This window comes from Equus caballus, chromosome 16, assembly GCF_041296265.1.
Source record: "Equus caballus isolate H_3958 breed thoroughbred chromosome 16, TB-T2T, whole genome shotgun sequence".
In the NCBI taxonomy this organism is placed as follows: Eukaryota; Metazoa; Chordata; class Mammalia; order Perissodactyla; family Equidae; genus Equus; species Equus caballus.
The window spans coordinates 68,711,206-68,730,590 of record NC_091699.1 but is presented as its reverse complement, the minus strand read 5'-3'; the positions used below and the strand labels follow the sequence as shown (position 1 = coordinate 68,730,590).

General features: G+C 42.5%; 1 protein-coding gene across 3 annotated transcripts; it reads left to right on the top strand.

The window, feature by feature from the left end:
* Positions 1-586: 586 nt before the first annotated feature.
* OXSM (3-oxoacyl-ACP synthase, mitochondrial) lies at positions 587-14,632 on the top strand. 3 transcript variants are annotated; one of them, XM_023620833.2, is made up of 3 exons: positions 587-714; positions 8,183-9,296; positions 11,289-14,632. In XM_023620833.2, the coding sequence occupies exons 2-3, from the start codon at positions 8,305-8,307 to the stop codon at positions 11,689-11,691; spliced, it is 1,395 nt and encodes a 464-aa protein (XP_023476601.1). In that variant the 5' UTR covers positions 587-714; positions 8,183-8,304; the 3' UTR covers positions 11,692-14,632. The 3 variants fall into 3 exon arrangements, with proteins under 3 accessions (XP_023476601.1, XP_005600952.1, XP_014587323.1); XM_005600895.4 differs by lacking the exon at positions 587-714 and adding an exon at positions 7,503-7,622; XM_014731837.3 differs by lacking the exon at positions 587-714 and adding an exon at positions 7,570-7,704.
* Positions 14,633-19,385: the final 4,753 nt, after the last annotated feature.

Here is a 19,385-nt window from a genome sequence, read left to right as displayed (position 1 = left end):
CTGGGGCTGATGGGAAGGTCGGGTGTTTCGACCAGGAGGGTCAGGGGCTTGGTTGTCAAGGCCCGGGGGCTTCGGCCAGAAGGGGCAAGGTGCTAGGTTATCTGGGTCGGGGGAAGTTTGGCCAGGACTGGTGGGGCGTCTGGTGATCAGGGCCGGGAGCAGGGTTGGGAGTAGGGTGGGAGGGCTGGTCGGGAGGAGCTGGGGGTCCCGCCAGGAGGGGTGGGCCAGCCGGTGCTGGCCTGTGCGGGCCGACGCGTCTTAGAAAGCCGAGTTCCTCCGCGCCCCAGAGCCAGCCTCGATTGATCCAGCCAGGAAGGTGGGGAAAACCCGTATAAGTCCAACCAACCACCCCCTTTCTCCTAAATAAAACAGTCCTACAGCTTCTCCTCGCAGATTGTCTGGCCTTCCTAGATAGGTGTGGATATAGGTGTGGATGAAACACCCCAGGGGAAGGTGCAACAAACGTTCAAAAACAAACGCGTGGCTGTAAACTCTGCTGCGTTGGATTCTTTTTAGAATTAGGTGAATGATTGAAAATCTCTTGAGCTCAATGATGCCTCTGAAAGAAGTGTTTTTCAAACCGCAGGTTGCAACATAGTGGGTTGTGGCCTCAGTTTACCTTGTGACCGGCATAAAACACGTTCACAATAAGGACAAGCTAGAATAGAATGGGAAGGAGAGGAAAGAATGTAAACATACACATCCCACTTAAGGGTAAGTATTATTTTGTGACTCCGTTTTGCAGGCAGATCATGTGATCAGTGTCTTTTATTCCTCTTAGACCATGAGTCCTAACCTCTTTAATCTACTCTGCCTCACCCTTGAAAGTTTGTAGTTTACCAATGGCTCCCTTCTTTGAATTCCTTTCTAACTCTCAACAAATATTTTTCTTGACCTTATGTTTTTAAGCTAACTTACTTGCCTAAGTAGCTTCTTTAAATTTTCTTAATGCTTTCTCTTTTATTTGCTTTTAAAATTTGAAATTTTCTTTCAGTGTCTCCTAGCAAGACCCTGGGCTGTGCCATCCACTTCAATTACCATTCATCTGCCAGATATAAGTGAAAAGTTTTTAATATGTAGGTTTTTGGATCAGCTTCCAAGAATAGTGTGTTTAATCAACAGCTGCTAGCTGCTGTAACTAGAATTTTCACTGACCTAACACAGAGAAATTTCTTTCTTGTTCACCTAACAGTTTAATAATGCAGGTGTCATTAGTCAGCGGGCAGCTTGCCTCCATGTAATGATTCAGGGACCCAGCATCCTTGCATCCTGGAGAAAGGTCAACAAACATTTTCTGTAAAGAGCCAAATAGTAAATGTTTAAGGCTTTGTAGCCATCAGGTCTCTGTTTAAAATATTTAACTCTGCATCCGCAGTTTTAGTGCATAGACAATACTTTAAAATGAACGGGCATGGCTATGTTCCAATGAAACTTTATTTACAGAGACAGAGAGCCTGCTGGATTTCGCCTGTAGTTTGTTAACTCCTGCTATGGAGCCTCAGAGACTTCTGCATTTAGTTAGCGGTTGGGCCGAAAGCAGGCATACCTGCTTCTTAACCACATGGGCCCAGAAATAACATACGGCATTTTCTCTGTCATATTGTTGGCAAAAATGAAGCCCCATCCAGATAAAATGGGGGAGGGGGTAGGGAGGCTGGGAAATGTAGTCCCTAGCTGGACAGGCCCCACAGCTCTAAAGGATGGAAGGTTAGGGGGCTGGGGTTATTATAACTAGCTGTCTCTACCACAAACTATATTCCTGTCGATGAAAATAATCCATAACCTATCTATAAATGAAAATTTGGGGGAGTTTAGTCTGAGCTAGAATGTGAGGACCATGGCCCGGGAGAGTCCTTCCACAAAGGAAGGGAGCACTCCAAAGAAGCAGGGGTACACAGGGTGGTTATATACCCTCAAAGAGGATGTTTCACATATGATTGAAATGTCCCTCTTAGAATAGTCACAAGATTGCCCTGTTGGCACAGTGTTTGATGGACACAGCAGGTAGTGGGTCTGCTATCTCGGTGGGAGTAGCAGGAAGTCTATTGTCTTGAGCTGGGCAGTCACAGGTGAGTGCAGCAATCAGTTCCTAGCCTGAGGAAAGATGCTTAATCTTTAAGGAAATGCCAACATTGGGAGGGGGAGGGAAGTTGCACCTTTATCTCAAGGGCCTTTGTTCTTGCCATAGGGAATGTCTAAAGCAGATATACAATGCATGCTCAACGGCCACGGTCAGGCCCTTTTGGAAAAACAAGGTCAGGCCGAATTAGGTTCTCACCAAACGGCTACCTCATATACTCCAATATATCCTATTGCTTGCCATTTCTGTTTGTCATTCCCCTTAATTTGAGTTTCTTTTTTCCATTACCACGTTTATTTATCCTTATAATAATTGTTAAGGTTATTATATATTATATAGTATTTATGATTTTTTTTGAAAGCAAGAGAAAACTTTTTTCCCAGTAAAATCTTAGGAGGAAACCTGGTATATACAAAACACCAAAGTGGAGGTGCTCTAGAATTGAAGCAGAAGGGGGGAGGGGAGGAAGAGAATGCCATCAGCACAGCCTTCCCTTTGACAGAGATAATAGTGTGGGGACTGGAAGTGGCCACCCCAAGATATGTCTCTTTGGCATGAGGATTATTTGAGGCTGATTGCTTTTGATAAACTGGGACAGGAGTGGAACTTGCTTGGCCTTTGTTAGGAGACATTTACCTTTGTAAGGTAAATCTCTATCTGTAAAAGGTGCCTCCCTCTCTGTACCAGGAAGAAGAAAGGAGATGACCTTGTCTCTAGAAACTCTTAATCAATGGGGAAGGCAAGGACTTAAATCTGCATTTGTTTATTGTGCTTGTCTGGTAACCACCGGTAACTGACTTCCCTCCCCCTCCCAACATTGGCATTTCTTTAAGGATTAAGCATCTTTCCTTAGGCTAGGAACTGATTGCTGCACTCACCTGTGACTGCCTAGCTCCAGACAATAGACTTGCCTCCTGCTACGCCCACAGAGATAGCAGACCCACTATCTGCTGTGTCCATCAAGCACTGTGCCGACAGGGCAATCTTGTGACTATTGTGGGAGGGACATTTCAATCATATGTGAAATAACCACTCTGTGCACCCCACTTCTTCAGTGTCCTTTCTCCCTTCGAGAAGAAAGGCCCCAGGCCATGGTTCCTTATAAAGCTTTGTTTAATTTTCTCTTGCTATTCTGTCTCATGTGAATTTAATTTGTTCTCCAGCCACACAAACCCACACTTAGGTAGAGGAAAAGTCTTACTCCCCTACAATAGCCTTCGGGTACCTTTGTGGGGAACATGCAACCACAGTTTGAAAACCAGCTCCATAGAGTGTACAGTCCATAAATCAAAGAAGTCATCACTTCACAGGTAATTCAGTAAGTTATTATTTTAAATCACCTAAAATTTAAATCCTTCCAAATCATAATTTACCAATACTTCTGTTAAAGTTCTTGAGTAACTACAATCTCTTTTGTATACTACCATTGATGAAACTATTAAGGGAATTTATTATAATAAGGGACTTTGACTCATTCTTTTCCCTGTCTGCTTCTTCCACTTGAGTCAACTTGAAAATATTTTGATATTTGCTTCCTTTAGAAGAGTTGAAGATATTAAGCTACCCTTAATCTCTTTATCCCAACCATTTCTTCAAACAACAAAAGGATGTTCTAGTATTAAATCAGCTTTGAACTTCCTGTTCTTTTACTTGATTTTTTTTGCTCCAAAACAATGAATTTTTTTCAGAATTCTAGCTGTATAAAGCACACCATATTTAGGGGTGACACATGGTGGCACTATTCTTAAAAGTAATATTGAAAAAAGAACTTGGGGCTGGCCCTGTGGCCGAGTGGTTAAGTTCGCGTGCTCCGCTGCAGGCGGCCCAGTGTTTCATTGGTTCGAATCCTGGGCGCGGACATGGCACTGCTCATCAAACCACACTGAGGCAGCGTCCCACATGCCACAACTAGAAGGACCCACAACGAAGAATATACAACTATGTACCGGGGGGCTTTGGGGAGAAAAAGGAAAAAATAAAATCTTTAAAAAAAAATAAAAAGAAAGAAAGAAAGAAAGAACTAATCTATTAAACTTTCCCCAGGATCAATTTTGTCGTAAAAAAGAAAATGTTGACCTCAATAAAGACCATCAGCAAGGAGAGCAGTTGCAGTCCTTCAGGAATTCATTATTGTGTGATTGCATTAAGTGATTAACCAACAACTATTTATTGAGCACCTGTTGTGTGCAAAGCAGTCTGAGTTAGATGACATGAGGCTTTTAATCTAGGAAGAAAGAGAAAACTAACAATAACTTACATACAGATAGCCCTGTAGTTGATGAAACAAAAAAGGTATTGTGAAAAGAACAACAAAAGTCATTTGGTAAGAAATGCACAGACCAGTGCATGTACACTAGCCAATATAAAGGGTATGTGTTTATTCATTCATAATCCATCCATTCACCGCATATTTATGAAGTGGCTACTAAATGCCATGCACTGTGCTAGGCACTATGAAGCAGGGAAGGAGATAAGCACAGGCCCTACTTTCAAGGAGGTCACAATGAGTTCACAGCAGGGGTTAGGCCAGCAGCCTCAGGAGCAGCACCAGGGAACTTGTCGGAAAGATAGTCTCAAGCCCCATCTTTAAAGGTGAGGCCCAGCAATGTAATAACAACTCTTCAGGTGATTTAATGCACACTCAAGTTTGAGAACTAATTTAGAGGAAGGAAAATTTCACTATGGGTTGCAGTTTCATGGAAGAGGAAGAGTTTGAATAGAGCCCTTAAATTTGGAGGTTAAGGAGGTGAGGAAGGGGAGGACTTCCAAGCTGTGGCAGAACGCCCCCCATTTAACCAGGGACAACAACCTAGCAATGTTTCCTCCTCCGCATCTCTTGCATCTCTCCACCCTGCCAATAACTTAGTTCAGGGCCTCATCATCTTTTTCCAGTCTTAACTCTCTTCGCGTGTCCACCTCAACATGCCCCCAATCCCTGCTTGCTGCTGCAACAGTCATCTTTCTAAAGCACACATCTGATCATGTTATTCTTCCCGTAAAAAGTTTTCTCTGGCCACCCCTTGCCCACACTCTAAAGTCAAACGGTGGGAGGAGCCACGCAAGTAACTGCAGTGTACAAAGTGGCTTTGTTCAACACTAAAAGAAGTAGCAGAGACCCTGCTGAAGGGAATGAGACTTTACCGTATCTGTCCTAGAGGAATTTAGACTCAGTAAAAGAATGTGCACCCCAAATTAGACCAGGACTGCCAGCATACCATCTCTACAGGGTCAAATCCAAAATCTGCAGCATGATACCCAGACTTTTGGGGCTTGGCCCCTGCTTCACTCGCATGCTTTTACTGTTGCTTTGTCCCATACCTCAAATTCAACATGGACCATATTGAACTACTAGCAGTTTGTGGAAGATACCGTCCTCAGGGGTCTGTTCTACTCCACCTGTCAGGATGCCCTTCCCCACCCAAGTTACTAGACTAACATTTACTCATCTTTCAGGATGCAGTTCAAGGATCACTTTTTTTAATCCTATCCTAACTTTGGAAGGTAGCATTGACCTAGTTGTCCCTTTTGTCTTATTATAATAATTCTAGTATATTCCATTATAGTACCTGTTTCAGTAGTTTGCACATTATGTTTCCATACTAGACTAGACTATGAACTTCTTGAAAGCAAGAACCATGCCCTATTCATTTCTGTATGCCAGCTTCTAGCAGAAGGTAGGAGGAAAATGAATGCTGAACAAACTGAAGTACAAGCAAAGATAGAGAGATGCAAAAAGAAAAGCTAAAGTCAATCCAGAGATAGCAAGAAGATCAGTTTTGCTGGGTAGAAATCTATTTGATAGAGAATAGGAGATATAACTGGAAGGACAGTTTTGAATCGGATTAGAAAAAATTTAAGTAAACCTAAGAAGTCTGAACAGGCGGCTACAGTAAGTTGAGCCCGTTTGCAGATTTTGGTGCAAGAAACATCATGGTATTGTAGCAAGGAATATGGTACTAAATCACATGCAGCTATTAGAATATCATAAAATTCCCCACCCCTTCCAAACCAAAGGAAAGGAGATAAGAGGTAGAAATAAAAATGAAATGACTTTTTGGTGGTTTTATTTTTCTACAAGATTTTAACTGATTTATCACTTCTTTTGTGATATTACAAAAGAAAAACAAAACGGCACATGAATTTGGCTTCAAAGAAAATGTAGGTCTTTTCATATTATTTAAAAATATTGTATAGCAATGAAAACAGAGAGCAAGTTTGGGTACTTCTCACTTATCAAGTTTGTTATTTTATAACCATGTGTTTGATTTAATTCCTCTTAAAGCAACTATTGTCACTGAATGAAGGTCATGCTAAGAAGTGACTGAATATGCCTTGGATCAAGGATGACTCAAGGGCATACTGGGCTTCCCTGAAGACAGTTTTTCCAAACTCATTTAAATCTAGTGCTAACCAGAAAAAACTAAGCTTGACTCAAATTCTTCTCTAGAGCTGGCAAAGAACACAAAGCACTCTACCTGGAACCAATCTGATTAAAAGACATTGCTCAGAAAGAAACAAATATGTCTGGGAGGTTCAGACGCAGATTACATGGTAAATCCTTTATATGAGAAAAGAAAAAGGATGCACTGCACGTGAGCAACAGACGGTCAAGAGCTGGGCTAACATGAGCACTAGATGGTCATCTAAATAAACCCACCTTGCTGATTTCTTACTTTTTAAACAGATTCACAGCCAGTTCTAAGCAAATAAAGTTGCTGAATTTTCCAGACCCTTAGAAATAAATGTCTCCATTCTTCTCACACATTGGGTATGATATTTTAAGCACTGCCTCAGATCCAGCAACAATTTTTTAAAAGTAAAAATAACTTTATTACAAAAGCATTATTTATTGTAGAAAAGACAGCAAATAAAGCTAAGCAAAAATAAGGGGTGGGAACATCACCATTACTGTACCTCCTTGCAGAGCTTATCAAAAAACCTTTTTTTAAAAAAATATACTGTTTTGTAACTTGTATCTCCTAACAGTTTCAACATCTTTCCACATTAATCTTCACGTATAAAACTATTTTAAACGGTCGCACAGCATTTAGATATACCACAAAATACACACCCATTTCCTGATGGGCATTTTGGTTAGTTCTACTTCACTGTTATAAGTAACTTTGGGATGTACAGTAATAACTTTGAGGCTGCCGTAATTTCCTTAATTCTTTCCCAGGATTCCAGTGGCACATGATGGTGTCCGTTCTCCCACAACAGAAGAATGGGCATTATCATTACCAAAAAAAAAATCCCTTTTTGATGGGCAAAAATGCCCTCTCATCGCGTTATGTGCACGTTCTTGATTACCTTCGGGTCACTGCAATAGGGAAACAAGTTTCTCCAAGCGCACCCGAGACCCCTACCGCCTCTTACGGCCTGACCTCTGCTAAGGTGACGCGCACCACGGGCAACCGGCTGAAGCCGGCTCGGACGCAACGCGTGCGTGTGCGTGCGCATTGCAGAGTAGCGTCTGCGCGTGCGCACGCGAGCATAGTCGTCCTGGACGGCGGCTGCGCAGCCTGCGCGAGGCTGGTTAAAGGTATACCGTGCTTTCTGCACTTCTTCTTCCGCCCCTCTGCCGCCTGATCGGGTCGGGATTGGATCGGGGAGACGGGACTCTGGTAACCTGAGGCCGGGTTTCTTTTCCTCTCGCCCTACTTTCTTCGCTTGTGTGTGGTGGTGCTTGAGAGGCGGTGCGGAAATTGGCCACACCCCCTTACTCCCCGCCCCTGACCTTCGTCTTTTCTGAAACCGTGGTTATTTCTGCGCTTCGAAGATCAATAAAGGCCACTAACCCCATCTCAAAGAATAGGCCCTGAAATGTGTTTTGTGCCACTGACACTAGAAATACTATTTAGAATAAGACCTTGGTAATCCTGAAAAACGGTGCTTTCTGCAGCCCATATTGGGCTAGGAAAGCCTTTGTATTTTTCATTGTATAATTCTGTTTTGGTAAATTGAATGAATCATTTCACCTCTTTGTCTTGGAATGTCTGAGGGTACTTACGGTTTAAAAAGGGAGTTAAGTCCAAACAGATGTTTTGATGATAAGTATAAATTAAAATGGTGTAACATTACTTTCCCTGTGCTCATTAACAGCTGACACCAAGCACATGAAAGAACACCTCGCTATTTCTTAGAGCTTTAAGCTGTTTAAGCAACAGTGAGTACCTCCTGGCCGTGTTGTGATCTATTACAGGAATGTGTTTCTGATCGTCTGAATGTCAACCATGTTGTCAAACTGCTTGCAAAATTTCCTAAAAATTACCAACCCTCACCTTCTATATTCAAGATCATGCCAGCGATTAATAAGAAGTAAAAGGAGGTTTTTCGGAACTGTACCAACATCCAGATTGCGTAGGCGGGTTGTCATTACAGGCATTGGCTTGGTGACTCCTCTTGGTGTTGGAACTCAGCTAGTATGGGATCGTCTTATACGAGGAGAGAGTGGAATTGTTTCACTGGTTGGTGAAGAGTATAAGAGTATCCCTTGCAGTGTTGCTGCTTATGTGCCAAGAGGTTGTGACGAAGGTCAGTTCAATGAACAAAACTTTGTGTCCAAATCAGATGTCAAGTCCATGTCTTCTCCCACCATTATGGCCATTGGGGCTGCAGAGTTAGCCATGAAAGATTCCGGCTGGCACCCTCAGTCAGAAGCTGATCAAGTGGCTACTGGTGTTGCAATCGGCATGGGAATGATTCCTCTTGAAGTTGTTTCCGAAACTGCTTTGATGTTTCAGACGAAAGGTTACAGTAAAGTCAGCCCATTCTTTGTCCCTAAGATTCTGGTCAATATGGCAGCAGGCCAGGTCAGCATTCGATATAAACTCAAGGGCCCCAATCATGCAGTATCTACAGCCTGTACCACAGGAGCTCATGCTGTGGGAGACTCTTTTAGATTTATAGCCCATGGGGATGCTGATGTGATGGTGGCTGGAGGTACAGATTCTTGCATTAGCCCTTTATCTCTTGCTGGGTTTTCCAGAGCCCGTGCTCTGAGCACAAACTCTGATCCTAAGTTGGCATGTCGACCGTTTCATCCAAAGAGAGACGGTTTTGTCATGGGAGAAGGTGCAGCTGTGCTGGTGCTGGAAGAACACGAACATGCTGTTCAAAGAGGGGCCCGGATCTATGCTGAAGTTTTGGGCTATGGACTCTCAGGTGATGCTGGTCATATAACCGCCCCCGATCCTGAAGGAGAAGGTGCCTTAAGGTAAAGACTGGTTGTTTCGTTCAAAATGTTTATTCAAACAAGACATTTTATTGGAGTCTCAAATTAGGGAAAACTGTAGTATCTGGCCCTGGTGTACGATATCTCTGTTGTTTTTCCATTTTAGACTAAACAAATTGTTTTTGAATTCTTTGCTTCAACAGGTTTGACATATTTGAAAGTATTTGAACATCTTTACAAAAACTGGATTTTAGTTAAGGACAGTAAAGTTGTGAAGAAAACCATATGTGTCTTTGCCAACTTTCCATACCTCCAATTGTGCTTAACAGCTGTCAGAGTGCTCCCTCCTGTAATCCTCCTCTTTGGCCCTTCATCAGACTTAGACAGTAAAGTCAACCCTCTTTTCTGGATGTGTCTAGTCTCTGCTCCATTTCAGCAGGGTTCTGCTGTTATGAAATCAGCACTTCCCAACTTTTAATCGCCCAGAAATCTTATTAAAATTCATATTCTGACTCTGTGGGTGTAGGGTGGTCCTTGAGATTCTGCATTTCTAACAAGCTCCCAGGACATGTTGATGCTGCTGGTCTGAGGACCACACTTTGAAAAGCAAATTGCTATTATTGTAGAAGAGATAGTGAGCTAAGTAAAAAAAAAAAAAAACAAAAAAACTCTGTTAATGTGTTAGCTAATAGTTTAGCCTGCTTAGATCGTATTATGTTTTTTTTTTTTTTTTTTTTTTTTTTTTTTTTTTTTTTTTTTTTTTTTTTTTTTTTTTTTTTAAAGATTTTATTTTTTCGTTTTTCTCCCCAAAGCCCCCCGGTACATAGTTGTGTATTCTTCGTTGTGGGTTCTTCTAGTTGTGACATGTGGGACGCTGCCTCAGCGTGGTCCGACGAGCAGTGCCATGTCCACGCCCAGGATTCGAACTAACGAAACACTGGGCCGCCTGCAGCGGAGCGCGCGAACTTAACCACTCGGCCACGGGGCCAGCCCCTAGATCGTATTATGTTTTAACCAGTTAAATTAACCAGGGGTTGGCAAATCTTTTCTGTAAAGGGACAAATAGTAAATATTTTCGGCTTTATGGGCCATAGGATCTTTGTCACTACTGCTCAACTCTGCCTTCTAGTGCGAAAGCAGCCATAAACAATACATAAACAAATGGCTGCGTTCTAATGAAACTATTTACAAAAACAGGCATCTGGCCAGGGCCGTAGTTTACCAACCCCTGAAGTACATTTTTGAATTTAGTGAGTAGTTGCTGTGCTAGAAATGTCAAGCATAGTAGCTAGCTAGATGAAGAAATAGTTATGTTTAGGTGAAACCTTTCAGTGCACTTCAAATTATACTCTGAGCTGCCTTTTAAGGAAATATATGCAGCCTAGAGATCAGTAACTAAAAAAGACATTGTTGACATCCATGAGATTTTTTAAAGGTTCTGCCAGAGAAATGTTTTATTGTTGCTTTTTTTTTTTTGGCTTGGATTTGTACTTCTTCATTTATTTAGAATTCTTACATCCTAAATAAACAGGATTTTGAAAGGTTATTTGAAGCACGGAAGTAATGGTTCAGACATTTTTAGATTATTGGGAAATATGCCAAGTTTTATATTTAAATGTGAAAGAAAAAATTAAAACATGGTTATAAAATTTTTCTCCACATTTTAAATCTCTACACACACATACACCCTACTGATAAAAAATTCCTCAAGGAAAAGTTATTTTAGGCTTGAATCAATGTGGTTTTTTCCCCTAAGGAAAAAAATCAACTCAGATAAATGGAAATATATTTTATTGGAGATTATGAAATCCATAGGCTTGTGTGTTTACCTCATGGTGATGAACCAGTCCATGATACCGGGGGTGACTCATTATTCCCGTGCAGATGGCACTCTAATTCACATGGTAATCCAAAAGGGGGTTGTTATTAAAGCAAAGAATTCTTTTCATCCAGTATACTTGGATATTTCTTTCATATAAGCCATAGAAATTATGAATCCCACGTTCTGATAAGTTTCTTTTCTTATTTTATTAGATGTATGACTGCTGCTGTGAAAGATGCAAGTGTGCAACCTGAGGAGATATCCTATGTCAATGCACACGCTACCTCCACACCATTGGGAGATGCTGCTGAAAACAGAGCTATCAAGCATCTTTTCAAAGACCATGCACACGCCCTTGCAGTTTCCTCTACGAAGGGGGCCACGGGACACCTGCTGGGAGCTGCAGGGGCGCTTGAGGCAGCTTTTACTGCTCTGGCTTGTTATTATCGAAAACTGCCACCTACTTTAAACCTTGACTGTACTGAACCAGAATTTGATCTCAATTATGTTCCACTCAAGGCACAGGAATGGAAAACTCAGAAAAGATGTATTGGACTCACCAATTCCTTTGGTTTTGGTGGTACTAATGCAACACTTTGTATTGCTGGCATGTAGGACAAATTAGTGTAATCAAACAGATTTTTTTTAATGTTATAAACAAACTATATTAAGTGGAGAAATGTTATGTTTATATAAATGTATATTCTTATATATCAATATCCAGATATGCTTTATCTATGTCAGAGTTTGTCAGCCTTGGCACTGCTGATATTTTGGACAGGATAAGTCTTTTTTGGAGAAAGGGGACCTGTCCTATACATTGTAGGATGCTTAACGGCATCCTAGTCTCTACCCACTAAATTCAGATAGCACCCCTTTCTGCAGTTGTGACAACCAAAAATGTCTCTAGACATTGCCAGATGTTTCCTGGGGGACAAAATAGCCCCCATGTGAGAACCCACTGATCTGTTTTCCTAACACTCTAGGTCAAACAACTCTTTATGACATTTCGCCTGCTCCTGTCCCTTCCACAAACATTTGGTGAATAACTCCTGTGTGGTAGGCAGGTTTGCTGCCCTGTACAACTCTAGGCACACCATTCCCATACAATATGTAGAGAAGGAATACAAATATAACTGGAAGTTTGCATCATTGATCAACATTCATTGAAAAAGCAGTCATCCAGCAATGATCTATTTACCGCTTACCCATCTAGCTCTCTTTTCTTCATTTTATTTATACTGAAATTCAGTAAATTAGTGGAATTTCCCTAAACTTCCAAGCCATCAGTTCTCTGAAGGAAGGACGTGAAATTGGTTTGGCACTTTATTCTTTTTGTATGTATGGTGACACTTAGTGGTTAATGGAGATAAAGGTCTTAGGAAGTAGAGCAGAACTTCTTGGTGACTCAAGCCACATCCCCTGGGCCCCCCTCTAACATTGTTGTGGCTGCGGTAGATAGGTTTTGTGTTTGCTTCCAACATCCCATCAGAAGTGCTTGTGGTGCCTCTACTTTTCCCCCTTGGGGCTTTCTGTAAAGCCAAGGGATTTTGTTCATCCCCATCAGCTGAAAGCGTTGGCGGGGGAGCAGGACAGGTTCCCAAGGGCAAAACTCAACCAGTGAAGGATGGGAGTTGATGGGCGAGCACCTCAGCCTCCTTTCAGAGCGGTATCTCAGGTTCCCTTGGTTCCTCAGAGGGTTTCCAGTCAGAGGAAACTTCAGTGCTCACAGCTTTAACCAGCTCAATGAGACCCCCTTTACTGGCTTCTTTTCCTTCCCTGTCCTCCCTCCCTGATTTTTAATTCTGCTCCCAGGAACCACCTCCCAAACAAAGTACTCTCCTTTCTGGGAGACTCAAACTAAGACAGAAAGTTTGTGTTGTAATTGGGCTTTGTCTATCAAAAGTGAATAAGTAGATAAACGGATGTGTGTATTTCTGCAGTAGTGAGTAGTGTTCCCTACATTTTAATAGGTTGAATATATTGCCTGCAAACTGACCTTGACTATAGCACTTTACCCCCTATATGCCTAGGACTCCTGCCGTGTTCTTTCAGCTATAGCCGGTTTTAATTCTCGTTGGCACACGTTGATTTGTTGAATTGAAATTGGCTGGGTGTAACTGTGGACCTGGTTTTGTACTGGCCACCAATGATAAAGTGACGGCTCAGGGAAGGTTTCCTTAAAGAAGCTGAGGCCATAAGAGTGAATACTTCTCAGCCAGGTTAAGGGGGGAAAAGGGAAGCAAGGAAGAGTATTTTAGCCAGGAGGAATAGTGTGAACAGGTTAGAAAAACTAGAACGTTTGTACTAAACATAAATACACATAGCCTGAGATGGGGGTGGAGGTGGGGCAGGTAGGAGATAAAGCCAGAAAATCTGGTGGAAGTCAGGTGACAAAGAACTGTGTAAGTTTTGTTAAGGCAGTGAGAGTAATGGGAAGCCATTTAAGGTTTGGGGTGTTATGATGGTTTTGTAATGGGTCAACTTGTCTAGGCTGAACTACATTTCCCAGAATTCTCTTACTGTATGTTTTTGGTTAGGCCTGGCAGTAAGAAATTCTTGTGGGAGATTTGGAGGGTGGAAGTGAAGCAGCAGCCATTCTGTAGCTCATGCATGTGGCTTTGCGGGACCACCGCCTCAACGTGAGGCAGTGGCTGAGCCTGCAAGTGCTTCATCTTCCCCTGCCTCTTCTTTCAGTTTCCCTGACTCCTGGGCCAGGTATGTGTTTAGTTCCGTGATAATGAAGGGCCCCAGCTTCTGCCCCCCACTAGCTAGGTCAGGGCCAATAAGAACTGACAGGTTTCCGTACATTCTTGTAGTTGTGGGTTCCAGTTTGTTATTGGAACTTTACATCCATCTTCAGTTCCTAAGTATCTGCCCTATGGACTTCAAAATCCAGCATCAGAAGATAATAGCTTGACATAACAGCCTTACAGAGCCCGTTTAACCAGTTCTCATGATAGTCTAAGAGCAAATCCCTAGAACAAGTACCCACATCTGTATCTATCTATCTGTCTTGGTGGTTCTGTTTCTCTGATGGAACCCACACTGATACATGTGAAGAAGAATGGGAGTTATTGGGAGTAACAGAATCACATTTTCTTTTGAAACATCACTGGCTGCAGAGTCAAGAACAGATTGAAGGGATCCTTGATTCCTATAAGGGAATCTAGTGTGAAGGGTATTGCAAAATCCAGGTAAGAAAAGATGGTGGCCTGGGTGAAGCAGGGTATTTTGACCCAGGGTTCTTCCAAAGTTGAAAATCATGTTTTTGTTTTGTTTTCTTTTAAATCAACTTTACCAAGGCATAATTTCTATACAATGAAATGCACCCATTTTAAGTGTACAGTCAAATGGGCTTTGAAAAAGTTATACATACCCTCGTGAAACCACTACCTCAATCAAAGTGTAGAACATTTCCATCACCGTGGGAATTCCCTCATGCCCTTTGCAGTCAATTTCCCCAGCCCCAAACAATCATTGAAGAGCTTTCCGTCACTATGGATAGGATTTGACTTTTCTAGAATTTTATATAAATGGAGTCATACAGAATATACTCTTTGGTGTCTGGCTTCTTTCACTCAATGTTTTTGAGATTTATCCATATTATTGACTGTCTCAGTAATTCATTCCTCTTTTATTGTCAATTTTTAAAGATTCTTTAATCAGAATAGATAACCTTGTCATTTACTCTTTCCCTAATCCCTACTCTTCTTATTTTATAACATTTTACTTTGTCTCACTATTATTTTTTAAATGAGTATGTACTGCCTTTTGAACAGCAGACAAGGATGTAAAAAATTTACTAGAACTGTGACAGCTTCTAAAGCGAGGAATCCTTCCTCTGAAAATCACAAATGTACAAGGATACATTTGTTCAAAGGATATATAGTATATTGGTGGGTATATATATGGATATATGTGTCTGTTTGTATATGTGTGGATCTTTATATCTGTCTTCCTCTATTTTGTATGTGAGTTGCCACCACAGCATAGCCACTGATGAGTGGTGTAGGGCCACACCCAGGAACTGAACCCAGGCTGCTGAAGTAAAGCGTGCCAAACTTAACCACTAGGCCATGGGGCTGGCCCCATTTGTGAGTATGCTTATTTTCATAGCAATATAGTTATTTGTGTAAGTTTAATATGAATATCTTCTCCTTGTAACAAAAACAAACCAGCAGCCAGTAGGCTGAACTCAGAGGGTTTGGCTGGTGATCACTCTTGACCCCTGACCATTAACCTTTTGCACTGAGAGTTGGGCTGTTCTGAAGGGATTAACCCTATGAGTCATACAATGGGAAGTCTGAGGGGTGGGTGATCATGAATAAGCCCTTGTGGGGTTAGGATATGTGGAAGGACCTTTGGGTTTGCCCACAAGAGCCTGAGGCAGTCCTCACTGTCTTTTAGTCCTGGCTCATAGGGTACTGACACCTCCTGGCTTGAGTACGAGCTCTCGAAACTGACCCTTCATTAGATACAGCAGATTAGATGCGTAGGAAGAGCAGTTACTGTAGCACCCAGGTGGGATGGTGTATTACCAAGGATGCTGGATTGCCCTTGAAATCCCTTGAAATACAGTGACGTGGTTAATGCAGTAGTAATAGCATGTCTTGTATGTTCTAAACAGCCCCCAAAGCCCCTGCCAAAGGAATCTGGGCCATCCACCGGAGTTCCCAACTGGTGAGGGATTGGCAGGTTGATTATACTGGCCCCTCTCTCCTAGTAAGAGTTTTAAATATACCTTGGTTTGTATGGACACTGTGTCTGGCCTAATCCAAGCTTTTTCCTGTCACTGTGCAAACCAAGCTTCCGTTAAGGGATTAGAGAAGCTGAGTACCATATGGGTACCTGCATCGAATAGTGATTGGGAGTCACATTTCAAAGGTCATGATGTGCAAGACTAGGCAAAGAACATGATGTTGAATGGAGGTTCCATCTCCCCTAAATGCGAAAGTGGCTGATTAAATTACAAACAGGTAAAACCACCTTGGCCAGGTGTACTAAGGGACTATCGTAGGCTTTTGGACATTCAAATGATCAGCCAGTAATGCCTCTTGCCCCATAAGCCATATTGGGGACCCCTGCCAAGACACCCAACATCGTAAAGTTATGGAAATCATGGGAGACAGCCATTGCCCCAACTCTCACCATGGATCGATATGCTATGCTGCTGAGAACACCAAGCCCTATCCCACCCGGGAAAGGCATGTATCTACTGGAATTTGCAGTGGGACGACCCACTGTGCTGGGTGAGCAACTTTGTACTCTTGGGTGAGGGGGAACTACTCAATCTCTATTGGGATCCCATTGTCCTGCTACACTAGCTGGACCTGTTGAAACATACTGTACCTGGAATGGAACACTTACCATTGAAGGAGAAGAAGATGGGAGTCCTGGTCTGGCATATTCTGTCCCAAGTTCATCTCCTCACTCCTGACAGTGCTGCCTACCCCTGCCAAAATGTATGGTATATATAACCAGATCAAGTTTCTAAAGCTGCCAACCTCCCTCTCCTCAAGGCCAGATGTGTTTTCCAATGGTACAATCATTTGGCAACCATCTTTATTCCCTCTATTGGCCTGGAGGACGTTATGGCTCATGTAGAATCCCTTACTAAATTCACCCAACAAGGTTTAAAATGTTAGCCAACACAGCCTGTCTTTACTGAACCCTGAAATGTCTCTAATAAGTAAAGCAGTCCTCCAAAACAGGATGGCCTTGGACATTATTATTGCCTAGCAAGGAGGCACCTGTGCATGATCCAAATGGGATGTTGTGAGTTCCAACCTAATGAGTCTGCTAATATATCATCTTTATTAAATCAAACAGGGACACAAGTGAGTACCCTAAGTCATCTGGCCCCTAGCTTAGGGGACTTAATAAATCAGTGGTTTGGATCATGGGGCTCTAGGTAGAAAAAGTTGTTTCTTATTTTGGGAATCATTATCTTAGTCTGTGTTTTCTCTTGCATGTGCCTATATTGTTGCTGTGGCATCTGCCTCCAGTGCCGCCAGACAGCCACCAAACGCGCCATCTCCGTGCTAATGAAACCCTTCACTGACCGCTCAGGGCACACTATGGAATATGATAGTGTGCAAGATTGTAAAAGCCAGGCAGGAGGGGTAGAGTATTGGAGGAGGTCTTCAAGAGGACATGACTGCCAGTTGACCCCAGAGCCGGACCTGGACAATCGGAGGCTCCTCACCCTTCTCATGCCCTTGGAATGTACGCTTTGCCCACCATTCCCACATTGGGAGCTGTTTTCAAGGATGTAGCCTTGAAAATAATGTGTTGTTGAGACCACCTGGACTGAATACGTGACTGAACCCAGTTAAGGCCTCTATGCAAACTTTTTAAGATTCTGGCAGACGGGTGAGGAGATCTACTCATCCGGCAGCTGCCTAAGACCAGCCTCGTATGTAAGTTCCCTTGCTTATCAAATCTGCCACCTACTAAGCTGGAGTGGTCTGCTTCTTTCTTTGGTCTCTTCTTGCCCTCATGGATGGGAGCCAGTTTGAGATTTCACCTCGGAAGCTCCTTAGTTTGCAAGCCAATACTCAGATGCTGTGTTGTAAGGGATTCCATGTCTGTGGATCATGTATTCCCTAAGCCTGCAGATGATGCTGCCTGAGGCTCTACGGGCAGGAGAGGCAAACCCACACCTGAAATAGGTATCTATACCTGTGAGGATGATTCACAGGTACTTCTTTTTGAGCTAGGTTAGACATTCAGAGGCAGCAGTAGCTAGATCCATCTTGGTAAGTGGGAGAACATAATGTTGGGCCCATATGTAGCCTCCATTTCTGCCATTGTGACTACTTCATTTATGAGCCTTTTGTGCAGGTTCTGGGTTGGCTAATGGCAGAGTCATTTTGTCTACTTTGTCGTTCAGTCCCTCCACCGTGGTGGATGTTTTCTGGGTATAAATGTGTGATACAAAAATTTTTACTCTTCATGAAGTGTCTGTATGTTCATCTACGTGCCTCTACTCCAGATATTATCTCTGACCTTCCAGTCTTTTTCTTTCCAAAACCCTCACTAAAGGCCAGACCTTTGGCCACTGTCCAGGAATCTCACTTCTTGGGCTACTTCTTCTGTACAAAGTAGATGAACAGATATATTGTTTGCAGTGCTGCCTGTTGGGAAGATTTTTACTCATCAGTGTCTTTCAAGTCTACTCTTTGTTCAGATAAACTGAAGCATATTAAAAATTTTAAGAGTTTATTTGAACATTTATTGATTCAGATTGGCCAGTGCCATACTGGAAGTGGTTAGGAGCACTCTACTGACAGGCGTTCAGGGATAGACTTTTGTAGAGAAAAGGCAGAAACCAAGCAAGAAATGATTGACTGGCTATGGCTTAAAACCTAGTTGGCTGTTTGTGATTAGTTGTCCTTAGGTTTTGATTTAATAACCTTGAGGTATTTACAGGCTTAGATTTTGTTTTGCTTATGTAGGCCACCATGACATTGGAGCCACTTCAGTCTAATAGCCTCCTTGTTTAATTAATTTAGCACCCTGAGTATGGCTTTACTGCAGCTGTCGTTCATTTTCAACTTGAACTAGTACAAGAAATATTTAGGAGACAGAATCAGCTGGATCTGGTAAACGATTCCCTCCACTTTCTCCCCACATTCTTTGCTTCTCTCTTAATCTTCCCTATTCTCTGTCCCCTCCTAGAATATAAATTCCACCAGAGCAGGGATTTTTGCAGCTTATTTCACTGCTATAGTTCCTGGTGCCTAGAGTAGTACCTGGCCCAAAGTAGGTCCTCAATTTTTTGAATGAGCAAAGGTGTGAATCTCAGAAAATTGCTCCACCGACCACCTGGCAGCTCAGACCACAAGACTAGTAAGCCTCATTCTTGATTTCTCCCCTTTTCCCTTTTCCACACCCAATCCTTCAGCAATTCCAGCTGATTATATATCCAAAATATGCCCTGAGTAGTCACTGCTCTTCACCTCCACCTCTATTGTCATGTCTCCCCTGAACGACTACAAAAGCCAAGTTTTTGGTCTTCTTGCTTCTACTCTCCAATGTTTCCCAAACACCGGGAAGCATTGTCTTAGCTGCCAAGTTGATCTTTTTATGAAATGAATCAGATCATGTCATGTCTCTGCTGAATAGCTTCCAATGGCTTCACATTTGGCATAGGATGGAATTCAAACACCTTACCAAAGCCTGTGAGTCCCTACATGGTCTGGTCCTAACTGTTCATCTCCAGTCTCACCTCATATCACTCGCATTCAAGCCCTTCTGGTGTTCTTTCTCTTCCTCAGATACACTAAGCTTACTACTGCCTTTGT